We start from the raw sequence: 17,564 nt of genomic DNA on the forward strand, positions 1-17,564 counted from the left end.
ATCTTCTTGCTTTACACATTAATAAATTATAAATAATTCACAAAGCAATGTATCTTTGAAAAAAACATTATGCCAAAAAAATATAGCTTTTGGAAGTTTACATTCTATGAAGCAATTCTATGCTTAATCAGATAAGATGGCAATTAGCGCAACTGTAATAAGTTAAACAAAAAGTACAAATGGTTCAAAACTATAAATAAACTCATCATAGATACCAGGCTTAAAATTTTGTATAAAAAAGTTAAAAAGGCCAAATAAAGTTTGAAGTTGTATAACATAACATTCATGACATTCTGTTTCAATTAAAAAATGCAAATAATTTACATTTTAAACAAAATTTCGTCTTTTCCTCCACAGAATTTCAAGTAAACTGACAGTAATTCAGAACATTCTCAAAATCAACATTTTAAATTTGTTTGTCCCAAATAGATGAATTATCACATGGTCCTGATAAAATACATACTCAACTGAATTCAGGTGTATGGCTATATAAGCATATTTTGTTGCCATTTTATTTTTTGATTTATGTATTTGAATTATTGCACTGAAAGTGTGAACTGAAACTGTTGAGTTTTTCAACATTGTCATGGTCATTCATTCCCTCTAATTGAAATTAAAACTCTGGTGGTTAGATTAAAATGGCATGTGTGGTATGATTTTGTTTCATTACTTTTACTGTAAGTTGTAAGGTGTAGGTTAGAGATTAAATGAATAGAAAAAAATATGTTGTATTAATTCATGCCACAAAATCTCACTTCAATAATTTTAAACTTATAAAACTTTTTCATTTCTGCAAATAATGCTGAGTGTACTGTAAAAAATTTTTTTTCCAAGAATGCTGATGAAAACAGATACTGAAAGATACAAATGATTTTTTGACATATTTGGAATGAACAATACATTAACAAAATATACATAAACTATTACAAATTTTCACACCATCTCTCATACTGTCACAGATTCAACCCTTAATACACATCATGCTAACATATTAATCCTTTAATCTTTCTTTGAAAAAAGCTTCTACAGTATCTGTATCCCATTTTTCTATACCTAGGGTCTCCACAACATTTTTACTCTCATCTAGGAGTTTTATCATGGGATCTGCTCCTCTGATATAACGGATTGTTAAGCCAGGGAACTGATTTGGGCGGTCACTCTTCACAAATGCTACAAAATAAATTAAATCATTCTGATGTACAATTTTTCTTAAATTTTGGATTAAAAGACATTAAATCTGAGCTTTAAAATGCTATGTAGGATTATTCAAATTATACTATGAATGTACATGTATTCTGATCAATTAACAAATCTTGCATGCGAATCTTAAGATGATTCTTGGTTGTCTAAATAGACTACAGAAAAACTGCAAACAGGCATAAAATATGGGTCAACATGATCTAATTGTATAAGAACTGTGTTTTACAATATTATGGGAAAGTCTCAATGAAATATGATATAACTATACATGAATATAATACATGAACTAGTACTATTGACCTTTATGTGATATTTTATAATAGTTCAGATTCAGAATTTCATCAAGATGCCATGGGGACCCAATGCTGTGAGTTTGGTTTTGTACAAACAATAAAGAAATGCTGAGTTTTTGAAATAAATACCTTAACATACTAAACGCAAATGTCATTAAATTGTGTTATATATTTCTTCAATGAAATATCATCAAAGATATCTGAAAAATAATCATAAATCTATTTCCCTACCAATAAACATGTAAAAGGGACTAAAAATGTCTCCCCAGAATGTATTTTAGCCTGAAACAGCCAGTTTTTGATATCATGGATGAAACAGTTAAAAATTAATTGTACTGGAACAAAATGCTAACTTGATCTATAACTTGTCATGGTGTAAACTACATAGCAAATATCAAGTCAATATCTTCAAGCATGACGAAAAAAAGTGCAGAAAACTGATTATTTAAGTGAATTTTCTAAGTCCAAGGACCATAACTCTGCACAAAATCATCGGACCGAAACAAAATTCGAACTTGGTCTGTAGCTTGTCATATTAAAACTATATACAAATTATCAAATCAATATCTTCAAGCATGACAAAAAAGTGTGGAAAACTGATTATTTGAGTTAATTTTCTATGTCCAAGGATCATAACTCTGCACAAAATCATCACACCGGAACAAAATTCAAACTTGATCTGTAACTTGTCATGATAAAACAATGTACCGTTATTAAATCAATACATGTATCTTCAAGCATGACGAAAAAAAGGGCAGAAAACTGAATATTTGAGTGAATTCTTTAAGTCCAAGTACCATTACTCTGCACAAAATTATCAGACCGGAACAAAATTCAAACTTGATCTGTAACTTGTCATGATAAAACAATATATCAAATATCAAATCAATATCTTCAAGCACAAGGAAAAAAAGGGTGGAAAACTGATTTGCCAGACTGACGGATGGACAGACAGACAGACAGACAGACAGAGTGCAAACCTAATTAAGTCCCCTTCAACTTCGTCGGTAGGGGACTAACAAAGGATCGATCAATCCATAATAATAAAAAAAGGAATAAGATGTACTTATAAAATCAAACAAACCTTGCACTTGTGGGTACCGCCCCAATTTTCATCCACAGATATGGAGTTCTGCATATGGATGTACCTATAGAGAATAAATAAACACAAATTATAATACCTTTTCGGCCAAAAGTGACATGAATTATTTGACTTTTAAATTATATAAACAATATTTGACTACTAAATTATATAAACAAAACAAACACGGTTTCATTTGTTCCAGGAATTTGATTTTTTTTTTAATCATAATTATATTAATTATGTTTCAGTGCACGTTGTTTTATGCAGACTTCAAAACAAAACTAAAACAATAAATCTGCTATATATTTTGAAATGCATGCAAAGTCATAAATGTTGAATAATATTTCCAATAAAGTGAAGATATTCTTTTGCTTTTAAAAATCTAGTAAAGATCACATGTTCTGAATCAGACAATCTGTGAGCTAGTTCTTTTAAAGCATTGCACTGTTGAAATCGATTAATAAACAGCTGCGCCATGAGCGCATGATACGCCCATCGTCTTGTGTGTGAATTTTTATGCAATAAGCATAAATAGTTTCTGACATACGGCGTGACATGCGAAAAAACCCCTTTTTTTTTACAAAAAACTCAATATCTCTAAAATAAAATTTTGAATCAAAACCAAAAAGTATACAGATCTTTAGCATGTTTAGATTAATATAACTAAGAAGTGTGTAAAATTTTAAGCAATAATCATAAATCATTTTTGAGATACGGCGCGACATGTGAAAACCCCCCATTAAAAAAAAAAAAAATCAATATCTCAAAAATAAAATTTTGAATCAAAACCAAAAAGTATACAGATCTTTAGATTAATATAACTAAGAAGTGTGTAAAATTTTAAGCAATAATCATAAATCGTTTTTGAGATACTGCGCGATGTGAAAAACCCCTCCCCCTTTTTTTACAAAATACTGAATAACTCAAAAAGTAAAATTTTGAATCATCACCAAAAAGTATACAGATCTTAAGGTTAGTATAACTAAGAAGTGTGTAAAGTTTTAAGCAATAATCATAAACTGTTTTTGAGATACGTCGCGACATGTGAAAAACCCCTCCCCCTTTTTTAACAAAATACTCAATATCTCTAAAATAAAATTTTGAATCATCACCAAAAAGTATACAGATCTTAAGATTAATATAACTAAGAAGTGTGTAAAGTTTTAAGCAATAATCATAAATTGTTTTTGAGATACGGCGCGACATGTGAAAAAAAACACACACCTGTTTTAGTTACTAAGTCCCGTAGCTCAAAAAGTTTTAACCTTATTTTCACCAAAAAGTATACAGATCGTTTGACCATCATAAGAAACAACTATGTTAAGTTTCATGAAATTTGGATAAGTCATTCTCAAGTTACGGTGCGACATGTTTACGCCGGACAGACAGACGGACAGACACCGGACATTTGTATACCATAATACGTCCCGTCAAAAATTGACGGGCGTATAAAAATATTGTTGATGTTCATTTCAAGTTATATTTAAAGTTTGGGAAGTTTTTATCAAATAAATAGCTGTTAAAGGATTGAAGGACGTATTCATATCAGCCATAATAGACTAGCAGTTACAATGTATTGGTGTCTGGGATGCCCAGTCTGACATCCTATCTAAATATAAATCTAAGGATTTAATTTGTACTTCTGTAATATATTTATTCATCAAAAACTTACTTTTAATGTATTACTGTCACTTTCATCCTTCTGGCAACAATTGGTACATGATTCTGTTAACTGAGACAGATTAAACTGGTCCAACTCTTTACACTGTGAACATACCAAACTTGGTGCAAACCCCAATGACCTGCATTCTTCAACTGACAGCAGACTACATTTTACATCATCAAAATACAACTAGAAAAAATAAAATTAAAAACAATTTCAGAAATATCAAAATCTTACAACATATAACATTCAAGTTTTTATAACCAATTTTCTAGCTTGCAATTGGCCTAATTTGAATTTTATCGGGATACACTTTAATTACTAGAAATCTTTATTAGAGCTGATAAACATGATTAAGTTGAGGTGACTTCTTATCTTTAAATGACAATATTTTTGATTTCAACATCAGGTATTTTTTAAACAGCTCATGTTAAAATCAAAATTAATTAAAGGAGGGGAGCCATTATCTTACAATTACCCATGAATTTTGAAAATAGGTTTATGTGCCTTAAAAAATCAAGTTAATTAATAACAATTTTATAATTTCAAAACGAAATTCAATATGTTGGGCCAAATAAGTTGCTTTATCATACATGTACCTTCTATATACCACCTTATCATACATGTACCTTCTATATATATACCACCTTATCATACATGTACCTTCTATATACCACCTTATCATACATGTACCTTCTATTAACCACTTGTGAGAATATTAGCTGTAACATGTATGAACATGAATTTTGCTTGTTATAGGATTAAATACTAGTATGTTATGTATTGTAATACTTGTCTGTATATTTAGTATATTATTCATAATTATTCTGAGTGCAGCACATATACATGATATATATACATGTACATTTATTGTACCAAGGTTCAACAATAGGCACTCTCCCACATGCCATGACAAGTAAAATATGTGTTTTGCAAGTCAATCACTGAGTTCATATAAAATTTATCTACCAAACAATTTGATTTCTTTAGAATGACATTGCATTGAATCACTGAATTATTGATGAAGATGTTTTTTATAAGTATCCCCATGAACGACAACATTTCTATTTACTTATAGTCCTCCATACTGGTTTGCTTCTAATGTGTCCCATAGAAAACAAAATTCTTATTAACTTTGTTGCTATTTACATGATTTAGAATTTTGCCACACTTGCACTACCAACATGACCAACATTAAACAACAAATACTTTTGTAATATGCCATCAGACATGTCAGACATTTCTCTTATCCGGTCAAAAGTTTAACGAAATCTGTGATAACTAGAAAACATGCATGGTAAATGAGGACAAGTAAAAATAAGATGTATTTCGACCTCTGTGACAAATTATTTTATCAATATATAAAATTTTGATTGAGGTTTTATATATAGTGAAATCATTTGGAGTTTTGATATGGTGACTTATTGATGAATAATGTGCTTAAAGGTAAACACATTTTGAGACTGCAACAAACCTGGTCACTTCCCCATGAATCAGGGTCTGTTCGCCCTGCTTCATTTAGCCCTTACTTTATCTTGTTGTAAAATGGTATTATGTATTTTTTTCAATAGAGTATGTTAAAGTCTGTGTTGAAAATTTCATCCAATATCTATGTTGAATTGCTGCTACCAGATAATTATTTTCCTCTGATTTGCACTGAAGTGAACAGGAATTCAAAGTATTTAATATAAAACAACCATAGACAAAGTTATCTGTTTTCATTAGGTCTTTCCACTTTTCCGTGGAAAGACCTATTGCTTTTGTTCTGATCATTATTTTTTTTCTTCCACCTAATTTTTTTCCTTCGCTGTTTTGTTGTTTTGCAAGATGTCGCTTAGATATTTGGAATATGATATCAAACAGTTTATACGCTTTTAAAACTGACACCGCGCTTAACCCAATACTTTCCCATGTAAGAATTATCTCCCCGAACACTGTTTTTCTTGTTATTTCTAATATTTCGCAAACGTATAAGAAACCGACAAATTTATTTTTCCATACTGCTCATTATATCCTCAGGATGTTTTGTTTAATTTTGACCAAAGCCGTATAGAGATTCCATATGAGAGTTATTTCCCCTTCTGTATTTGATATAAGTGAAATGTATTTGTAACTGGCAAACTATAAGTGATAGAGACCTAGGGTCTTTTGATTTGATGTCCTTGGTCCATAAAAAAGAAAATAAGGTCAAGGTCATAGGTCAGGTTCATGTTCAAAATTTTGATTATGGCTTGTTATCACTTATTTTTTGACATCTAAGAAGATATCCACAAAATATTTTTACAGAATTGTTAGTTGCGACATGTTGTAACACGTAAATTATAGTTGAAAGGATACGTAAACATTTTATTAGAGTTTTAGCCCCTCGTATATTTAATATTACATGTATGATGACTCATGAACAATATACAGTAAAGACCTAGGGTCTTTTGATTTGAGGTCCTTGGTTTATGACCTTGAAATTGAGGTCAAGGTCATAGGTAAATTTGATGTTCTAGATTTTGACCTTTGCTTTAAATTCATATTTAGACATCATAAACCCATAGGACATTATGCATTAGGTTACAAGACATAGCCTAGAAAAATCAAACCGGAAGTGACCTTGTGTAAACCGGAAGTGGCTATTTTTTGTACTTATTTCATGTATTTCAAGTAAAAGTATAGCGAACAGTATATGTTTGAAAGCAGTGTCAAATTAACTATCAAATAATACCGGAAATGACATTCTTCAGACCGGAAGTAACTAATTACCTCCCTTATTTAAAAAAATAAATCGGAATGTGTCCATTGGACACAGATGATGCCCCCGCTTGCATATCATATAAAGTTATAAAGAGGCATAACTCTAGAACAGTTAAAGTGACGCCAACAAAATTCAAACTTGATCTGTGTTTTGTGGTAATAAGCATTGTGTATAAGTTTGATAACATTTGGTTGAGGCAAGCTTAAGTTAGAGAACAGAAACCAATTTTGGGACGTACGGACAGACAGACAAGGGTAAAACTTAATGCCCCCTCCGCTTTGGCTGGGGGATTAAAAACTCGATTGTGTATAGGTACGTACGGACAGACAAGGGTAAAACTTAATGCCCCCTCTGCTAGGGCGGGGACATAAAAATGTATAGAAACCATATATTTTTGGAATCAGCAAACAATGAGATATTATATTTGACATGGAACTGACTTTTTAAACCGAATTTTAATATTTCATATCACAAAATATATCATTAGGGGGGGAATTTTGTTTTTTTTTCTCTTCTTTCTTTTCTTTTTACATGTTTTAGCAACTTATTTGTATGAATATACTTTATGGAAAAATTGATTCCATAATCTATTTTCATATACATAAAAAATTGTCACTGAAATAAAATTGAGAATGGAAATGGGGAATGTGTCAAAGAGACAACAACCCGACCAAACAGCAGATAAACACACATGAGATCAAAGGAGCCAAGCTTTGATATAAATTTCCTTACAAGTCTTACAATTCATTCATGCTGTATATTAACTCAATCCAAGCTGACTAATTTATTATGAAAAATAAATTTCATCATTAAACCACCAAAGACAATTCAACAATCCATCAGCCATCATACATGTTTAAATTATACCTCATTAGCATTACAATCATTAAAATTAATTCTAAATAAAAACAAATGTAACAGTGAAGCCAGTGAGAACATGTCAGTGAAAAATAAGCTTTAAATAAAGGACTAATTTTCATCTCATGATAATCTGGTGCAATACCCTCCAGGATATTAATCCAAATTAGTATAGGAAGCCAATCATTGCTTGAAAAAAAGCAATTAATTTTTTTTAAAATTCATGAATTTTTAAATATGCTTTTTCAAAAAAATATCACGTACATGCATATATAAAAACGTAAATACCAATACAAGCAATTAATTTCAAAATGTTTTAATGAATTTTAAGATATATGTACTTTCAAAAAAATATCGGCAAAGGTACATAAAAACCTAAATACCAATATACTACTTTCGAGTTTATAATGTCCTTCACTGGAGAAGTTCGTCAATAATGTGTGCCTTTATGACTTCATTTATCAGACAGAGGGGACAGCCTGTATCCCTGCACTATTAAAATTCATCAAGTGTTGTCATTATGCAGGTTAAACTAGAATTAGCGTTTGTTCCGTAGGGGAAGCAAGACAACTCGCCCCACTGCCATTTAGCCCCACACCAAATCGCCCCACTTTTTCACCAACTTACCCCACTTATGAAAAAGGGTTAAATGAAAAGTAGTTTAATCTACACAATCTCCCCAACAGTTGGGGAGATTGTGTAGATTAAACTACTTTTCATTTAACCCTATTTCATAAGTGGGCCGAGTTGGGGAGATTGCGTAGATTAAATTAAACTACTTTTCATTTAACCCTTTTTCATCATGTTGTCATAAGTCAAATGCACATGGCAGGGCGAGTTGGGGAGATTGTGTAGATTAAACTACTTTTCATTTAACCCTTTTTTATAAGTGGGGCGAGTTGGCAACTGAATAACTAAAATAACAATAGAAAATAAATGGGAATTTGGGACACAGATGATGCCCCCGCTTGCATATAAAATTATAAAGGGACATAACTCAAGAACTGTAAAAGTGACGCTACCCAAATTTGTACTTGATCTGAGTTTTGTGGTAATAAGCATTGTGCATAAGTTTCATAACATTTGGTTGAGGCAAACTAAAGTGAGAGAACGGAAACAAAAAATTCAGCAATTTTTCCATTTGTAAAGAGGCATTACTCTAAAACTGTAAAAGTGACCCCACCAAAATTCAAACTTGATCTGTGTTTTGTGGTAATTAGCATTGTGCATAAGTTTCATAACATTTGGTTGAGGCAAACTAAAGTGAGAGAATGGAAACGAAAAATTCAGCAATTTTTCCATTTGTAAAGGGCATAACTCTAGAACAGTAAAAGTGATGCCACCAAAATTCAAACTTGATCTTTGTTTTGTGGTAATAAGCATTGCATATAAGTTTCATAACATTTGGATGAGGCAAACTAAAGTAAGAGAACGGAAACGAATAAACTGCTTCGCTGAGCGCAGCTGGATACGCCCCGCAGGGGTCCAACCCTGAACAGTTGGGGCAAAAATGGACACAATATTCAAGCTTGATACAGGTCTGAATTTGGATTGTATTAAATATTTGACATATTATAGGTTTCTGAGTAAATGTAGTCAAAGAACTTGAAATTGGTTATATGAATATATATATAATTATATTCAATTAAAGATTTCTTGCTGTTAAATTGTGCAATACACTGTTCTGTTGCGCAATACTTAGTAAATCTGTTGTCAGACTATAAACAATTAAAGTTCAATTAATTCTCAATGTCATATTAGAAATTTATGAAAATGTAAAGGGAGCTTACATCAATAAATATAGATAATTCACCAAAGTTTCATGCGAATTGCTGACAGCATTTTTGAGTTATTGTCCGAAAACTGGAAAATCCCCCCTTTTTTAATGAATAAAACCCCATAACTCAGAAATGTAAAATGCAAAACTTATAAAATTCTAAATGGAGCTTACATCAATAGATATAAACAATTCACCAAAGTTTCATAAAAAACTGCTGAAAGCATTTTTGATTTTTTGTCCGAATACTGGAAAATCCCCCTTTTTTTATGAATAAATCCCTGTAACTCGGAAACAAAAAATCTAAAATATATAAAAATCGAAAAGGAGCTCATGTCAATAGATATAAACAATTCACCAGAATTTCTTTCAAGTTGGTGAAAGCATTCTTGAGTTATTGTCCGAAAACTGGAAAATCCCCCTTTTTTTAATGAATAAAACCCCATAACTCGGAAACATAAAATCTAAAATTTATAAAAAACGAAAGGGAGCTCACGTCAATAGATATTAACAATTTACCAAAGTTTTATGCAAATTGGTTAAAGCGTTTTTGAGTTAATGTCCGACATGTTGACGACGGACGGACAGACGGACAGACGGACGGACGGACAGACGGACAACGGTATACCATAATACGTCCCGTAAACGGGCGTATAAAAATTCAGCAATTTTTCCATTTGTAAAGGGGCATAACTCTAGTAGGTAAAAGTGACGCCACCAAATGGACGTCATACTATTTATATGCATAATAAATGCAAAGAAACCAGTAAATTGTATCATAATGAAATATATTATCACAACAATTTAAGGATTCCGATTTAACAGCAATTTGTTGGTAGGCCTTACATTTACTTCCGTACGGTGTAATTCTTTCTATCATTAGTGGGGCGAGTTGGCTGACCTTTATTCAATGGGATTAAACTCCTTTTCAAAAGTGGGGCGAGTTGGTTGGACTAAATTCATCTGGATTTTACTATGTTTCATAAGTGGGGCGAGTTAGTAGACCTTTATTCATCGGGAGTTTACTCTTTTTCATAAGTGAGGCGAGTTGGCTCTGTAAATAGAATAGCTTTATGGCATAAATTGTTGCAAAACTGTGTTGATGGAAATATGTTTATTGTTATACATGCTATGTATGAAAATGCTAAGTCCTGTGTTAGGCAAGGTTCAAAGTTATCTGAATATTTTCAAAGTAATATTGGTGTTCGCCAAGGCGAAAATCTGTCTCCTGTACTTTTCTCACTGTTTGTAAATGACCTGGTAGAGTTTATATCCAAAGCTTATGATGGTCTATCTGATGTATGTGATGCAACTCACCTTGTACTTGATACTGATGAAAGGAGTAGGCCCAGTAAGACCCCTTTTTGGCCCCAAAATATAGCAGTTTTACAAAATTGTTAAAATGTAAATTTTTAGCTATTTATTGGAAAGAAGAATACTTCTGTTACATAAATATGGGCTGTTTTTGACAATACAATGCACATGTATCAGATACTAGCATCATTAAGTCATGCTAAATTACTGAAATCTTCGAAATTTTAGCATTTTGGTTAATTTTTAGACGGTTTCCTTCTGAAATGGAAGTGGCCGCATTTGTGTTCATTCTTAATATTTAAATGTAAGTTGTATTTGATGATTTTACATAACATATATAAAGGTTGAGAATGAACACGGATGCGGCCACTTTCATTTTTGACAAAAACCATCTGAAAAGTGACATATAATGGCATATTTGATAGATTTTTCATATTTAAGCTTGAATTTGAGCGTCTCTAATGACTAAATCAGTTCAAATCTTTCACATAAACTAATTGAATCGACTGAAGTAGACACTTAAGTGTTTAAAAAGTGTCCAAAATCTTTCATCAGATGAACCTGAATTTTGAGGCCAAAATCTGCCCTTACCGGACCTACTCCTTTCTGTTTATTTAAGATTATACTTGTTGTTATATGCTGATGACACAGTTATTTTAGTTGATTCCAAGGTAGAGTTACAAACTGCTCTTAACACAATGTACTTGTATTGTAAAACATGGAATTTAGAAATTAATGCTTCAAAGGCAAAAGTTGTGATATTTAATAAACGTAAAAAAAATTGAAAAACCTGTATTTACTTTAAATGGTGAAATTTTAAATGTTGTAGATGACTTTGTGTATTTAGGTATAATTTTTATGTCAAATGGATCTTTTTCCAAAAATAGAATTAAATTGTTGGATCAGGGTAAAAAAGCAATGTATAGTATGTTGAGAAAATGTAGATCCTTAGGTTTGCCTATTGATATCCAACTTAAAATGTTCGATACTATGGTTTCTCCAATTCTGCTTTATGGTTGTGAAGTGTGGAGTTATGAGAATAATGATGCTGTTGAATCTTTATTTTTACAATTTAACAAAATTATACTGGGTGTTAAAAAATCTACTCCTAATTGTATTTTATATGGAAAACTAGGTAGATATCCTACTGACATATTTATAAAGAGCAGAATGATAGGTATGTGGAAAAGGCTCATATGTAATAAACAAGACAAGATATCCGCTATGTTGTACAAATTGTTATTTAACATGCATAAGAAAGATTTTTTCCATTCTAAATGGATAACAAACGTTACATGTATTGAAAATATCTTAAATGATTGTGGATTTTCTGAAGATATTGGATTGCACAAAATGTACCTAAATGTATATGTTTATCAAAACTTGTAAAACAGAGACTATATATATATATGTGATCAATTTAAGCAGAATTGGGGTACAACTATTTTTAACTCACCAAAATGTCTTAACCACAGAATTTTTAAACATGTTAAATGTAATCATGGTTTAGAATATTATTTACTTAATTTGCCAGATGATTTGAAGAAAGCCTTATGCAATTTCAGATATCTTAATCATCTACTCCTTATTGAAAGGGGTCGCTTTTGGGGTATAGAAATAGACGACAGAATTTGTGACATTTGTAACTAGAGGCTCTCAAGAGCCTGTGTCGCTCACCTGTATTTACTGATGCTTTGGAAATCATGTAAACTAATGTTTAAATTATAGTTATAGTATTAGATATTAGATATTATAATGATTAGTTAATAGTATTAGATATTAGATATTATAATGATATCTAAGATAATAACAAAAAACTGCAAAATTTCTGTAAAATTACCAACTCGGGCAGCAACCCAACAACGGGTTGTCGGATTCGTCTGAATATTTCAGGGCAGATAAATCTAAATCTGATGAACATTTTTGCCACCTGTCAGATTTGCTCTAAATGCTTTAGTTTCAGAGATATAAACCAAAAACTGCATTTTACCCCTACATGTATGGTCTATTTTTAACCATGTCGGCCATGATGGTTGGAAGGTGGGGTCATCGGACAAATTTTTTAAACTAGATACTCTAATAATGATTAAGGCCAAGTATGGTTAAATTTGTCTCAGTAGTTTCAGAGAAGAAGATTTTTGTAAAAGATTACAAAAATTTACAAAAAATTGTTAAAAATTGACTATAAAGGGCAATAACTCCTAAAGGGGTCGACTGACAATTTTGGTCATTTTGACTTATTTTTAGATCTTACTTTGCTGAACATTATTGCTGTTTACAGTTTATCTCTTTCTATAATAATATTCAAGATAACCAAAAACTGCAAAATTTCCTTAAAATTACCAATTCTGGGGCACCAACCCAACAACTTGTTGTCAGATTTGTCTGAAAATTTCAGGGCAGATAGATCTTGACCTGATAATCAGTTTTATCCTATGTCAGATTTACTCTAAATGCTTTGGTTTCAGAGATATAAGCCAAAATCTACATTTTACCCCTATGTTCTATTTTTAGCCATGGTGGCCATCTTGGTTGGTTGGCGGGGTCATCGGACACACTTTTTAAACTAGATACCCTAATGATGATTGTGGCCAAGTTTGATTAAATTTGGCCTAGTGGTTTCAGAGGAGAAGATTTTTGTAAAAGCTGACGACGACGACGGAAAGTGATGAGAAAAGCTCACTGGGCCAGGTGAGCTTATAAAAGTCAACTAGGGGATGAATATCATTACTTGTTTGATTGTACATTTTTCAATGTTGAAAGGAAATCATTATTACCAGTACCTTGTTATCTTATTACCAATAATAATACTGACAAATTTTATGACTCTTACAATGTTGTTCTTAAAATTGCAAAATTCTGTAAAATTATACTACATGTAGCTGTTGTTTTAACATTAAATTAATATTGTTTCAACCATCAATAATGTCTATTGAAATTTATTGTCTTCCTTAAAATGTATTACTTTTTCATGTATATATGTTAATGAATGTTTATAATGTTCACTGCATTACTTTGTTAGTTTGTTATTTTGTTATATTATGAATACTTATATTGTATTTGTGTTATTGTTCACATACCCCTGTTGGGGTCTTTGAGAAAATAATAACTTGAAACTTGAATCTTGGTTAAAACATACATGTGATTCTTCCGGCGGGAGTCAAAATCTCCTGATTTTAAAGCTCTCTTCATCTCTCCTGTTTAAGAATTAAAATCTTCCGCTTTTTCAAAAAGTTTAATCCCGAAAATTTTTCCAATGTCCATTTTTGTTATACAATCGATTTCATTCCCTTGTTGACCCTTATTAATATCGATTTGTGTCATTAATCAAGGTGATTATTACCAGCATATTCAATGGCTTCAATTGACAGCTTGGGTGTCAAACAACCCGTTAATTAACTTCTATTACCCAAGCCTTAGGTCATAAATAATTTGTGTTGGAAATTAATTTTGGATTTACTTCCCCTGTTTTAGAATATTACAAATAAATGCTCCTAAAATATTATCTATCAATAAAATTAGGAATAAATTACAAATTGAATACGAAATTATATAAGAATGTTACCTTAAGGGTAAAAACTTTCTTTGAACATACCCAAAAAAAGTATATTGCAAATTATTTTTGATAATCATACTTTTTTAAAATAACAGACCCATTAGGATTATAAATAGGTAGTCTTATAAATGTTGTTAATTGAAGATTTTTAAAATTTTGAATCCATCAATGCCATTGCATTGTATAACTTACTTAAATCATTGAATAGAATAATAATCTTACCAGACTACTTTAATAAATACACTTCTAAACATTAGAAAAATTTACCTGTATGAATATTTGTATGGTGTAAGATGTATGAGAAATGTTTTTGAGAAACACTTTTTAAAGTATAATATTCTTGTGCAAGAGACTAAAGGTGTCATTGCATTTAATTTTTGATTATTGTGTTGATGATATATGTCATTATACTTTTAACCATTGTTTTGTGATTATTTTTGTGTAATATGTAATATATCTATTGTAAAAAAATGTTGAATAATTGAATAAAGATAAAAAAAAAAAATCAAGCAGTGCCATCAACAATAATGTAGTTGTCTTGGTTACTCAACTCTAAAAAAATTAATTACATTTTGGGGGGTACAATCAGTTAAATATAAATTCACTATTAATGCATGGGGATCAAATCAGGTGTAAAGCTATGGAATAATTTTAATTTTAATTCGACAAATGTAAAAGTTCTGCATTAAAATTCTATCTTGTTATAAAGAGAATACTAGTACATTAAAGGTTATGCTGTAAACTTACAAAAATGGGGAATGTGTAGTTTAACTATCATGACAAATTAACTTGATCAAGGATTTGTACACTTTACCAATCCTTAACACAAACAATGAGAAAAGTTGATAAAAATGTCAATAAAAAATCTCCAGTTTTGAGGGCCAAACTCCACCTGAAAATTTTCAAATCTCCAGTTGTGACAACTCTGTCACATGTATGTGAAAAAAGTAGGGCGATTTGGCAGTGGGGTGAGCTGTCATGAATTCTTCCATAGGTACTTAATTACAATTCCTTAATGATAGCAGTGCTGATTATTAATCATAAGAATTTAATTTGCCGAATAATTTGTGCAATATAGCCCCCCAACTGCTCACTCAACATGCGAAGGAAGTGACCAATCCCCTAACATGCCTAAGTGCACGAATGATGTTCACTAAAACCAAAGTTTTTGACGGAAATGCAATGAACTCGAAAGTCGTCTATTAAATTAATATATATGGTTTAAATAGGATGAATGGACCCAGTGCTAACAGACTCTGAGGGCGAAGGAACCTATGGCAAACATGTCAATACGTCAGTTTCCGGGATACTGTTTTTAGTTGAATCTGTCATGTGACTTCCATCACCACGTGACCAAAATGTATGCATCGTAACTTCCAACACATGTTGAGCAAACGGGTGAAAAAGTTTGATTTTATACTGCTCAAAATATTTGGGAAACTAAAATCTAATAAGATGGTCACCCTCCCTCAGTCGTATGGGAATCAAGATTACGTACTTACAGAACATAAATTATTTCTATACTACCCTACAGAATGATGATTCTAAAAGTGCTGGAAACTTTTAAATTAATAAATTTTAATAGAGCAAGCAAACAGGCGTGCATTCTAGCTGGTAAATGACGTCATAAAGGGGTGCAAAATTGACGGTCTTTACCGGTGAAAGACATGATTCCAGAAATGACGTATGGGGCAAACACCAAATACCCTGCCCCATCCCCCAGAAATAAAGTGCACAACAACATCAATCAGAGAAAGACCCTAATTAAAGGTAAACATACTGTTTATATAAACGATTTAAAAAGTGTCTACAACTTATATGTAAGGTTCTTAATTAACAACTGCAAAAGTATGCATGTGTTACAATATGAAAGAGGAGTTTAAAACACGTGGCATTCTGACGTTTCATTTATATCACTCCCGGGTTTGTGTACATGCCTAGATAACAGCCTTAAATAAATCTAGTTGTATGACATTTGTTTTGTCTGGGTCTAATCTATTGGTCCCATATTTTATCGTTAGAATAAATAAAGGACAAAGAAACACAAAATTTTCTTACCAAAATAAAGAAAAAGGAGCACAATAGACCTGGAAGGTCCGTCATTTTCAAAACCGGAAGTTTTTTATCTTCATCCAGTTGACAAATTTAGGAGATCAATCCCGTGTACGACCCAAATGCAAATATTTAGTATATCGTCCTGATGAAACAGTTGACTGTGACTGTGATACTTATAAAAATCGATATCCGTGTTTTTGTTTTTTTTTTAATTTAGTTTCAATAGTTTTATTGATATACCTGTACCACAAGGCCCCAGTCATCATTTTTTTCTAAAACGACCACAAGCGCTAGGGGCATGGATCCCCCGTTTTTCCTTTTTTTGGTATTTAATATTTTGAAATAAGTAGTCCCTATTTTTCAAACTTTTTTTCACTTATTTAATGTGTTCTTTAACTCATCCTTACGAAATTACATATCATAAAAACTTTAGTTTATATAAACTGTCCCCGGTCTAGTCTTATTTCCCATGCAAAGGGGGGACGAGTTTGTGGGATCATTGTAGGATATAGGGGATAAAAGCTGTGGATGTGCGATATAGGAGTAAAAAAGTGAGGATATGGGATATAGGAGTAAATAAGTTGGATCTGGGAAAAAGAAGGATAAAATGATGGAAGTGGGAAAAATTACCAAAAAAAACAGGATTAAGGGAAACCATCGGGCTAGTTTTAACATAATTATGGCTTCACATTCTTATTCAATCTTTATTTTATGCTGATATTTCACCAGAAGTGGCCCGGCGGGGATAGAAGACTACAAGAAATATTATTAAAACGGAGATAGAATAAAAGGAAAGAAATTTAACCAAACCCCTGAAATATTGAAGGACTAACAGCAAAATGAATACCGTCACACAGAAATAGAAAATAATATGGCCCCTAGGTCATATGTTATAGGACTGTAACGTATTGACCAATTTGTTTCAGAAAAGAAGATTAAAAAACGTTGTTTCTTAGGGGCCACGGTTTAAATGAGAACTTTGTGCCAACTATATATGCCGGCCACAAAGCATATCACCCCA

At 31.5% G+C, this 17,564-nt stretch overlaps 1 protein-coding gene across 1 annotated transcript; it reads right to left on the reverse strand.

Moving 5' to 3' along the window:
- Positions 1-441: 441 nt before the first annotated feature.
- On the reverse strand, positions 442-16,618 carry LOC127730204 (selenoprotein F-like). Its single transcript, XM_052238489.1, has 4 exons — positions 16,547-16,618; positions 4,250-4,429; positions 2,578-2,641; positions 442-1,170 (listed from the first exon to the last, which is right to left on the reverse strand). Exons 1-4 carry the CDS (start codon positions 16,589-16,591, stop codon positions 992-994), a joined length of 468 nt encoding a protein of 155 aa, XP_052094449.1. The 5' UTR covers positions 16,592-16,618; the 3' UTR covers positions 442-991.
- Between the last annotated feature and the right edge of the window lie 946 nt (positions 16,619-17,564).

Source organism: Mytilus californianus, unplaced genomic scaffold, assembly GCF_021869535.1.
Source record: "Mytilus californianus isolate M0D057914Y unplaced genomic scaffold, xbMytCali1.0.p SCAF_2, whole genome shotgun sequence".
NCBI lineage: Eukaryota > Metazoa > Mollusca > Bivalvia > Mytilida > Mytilidae > Mytilus > Mytilus californianus.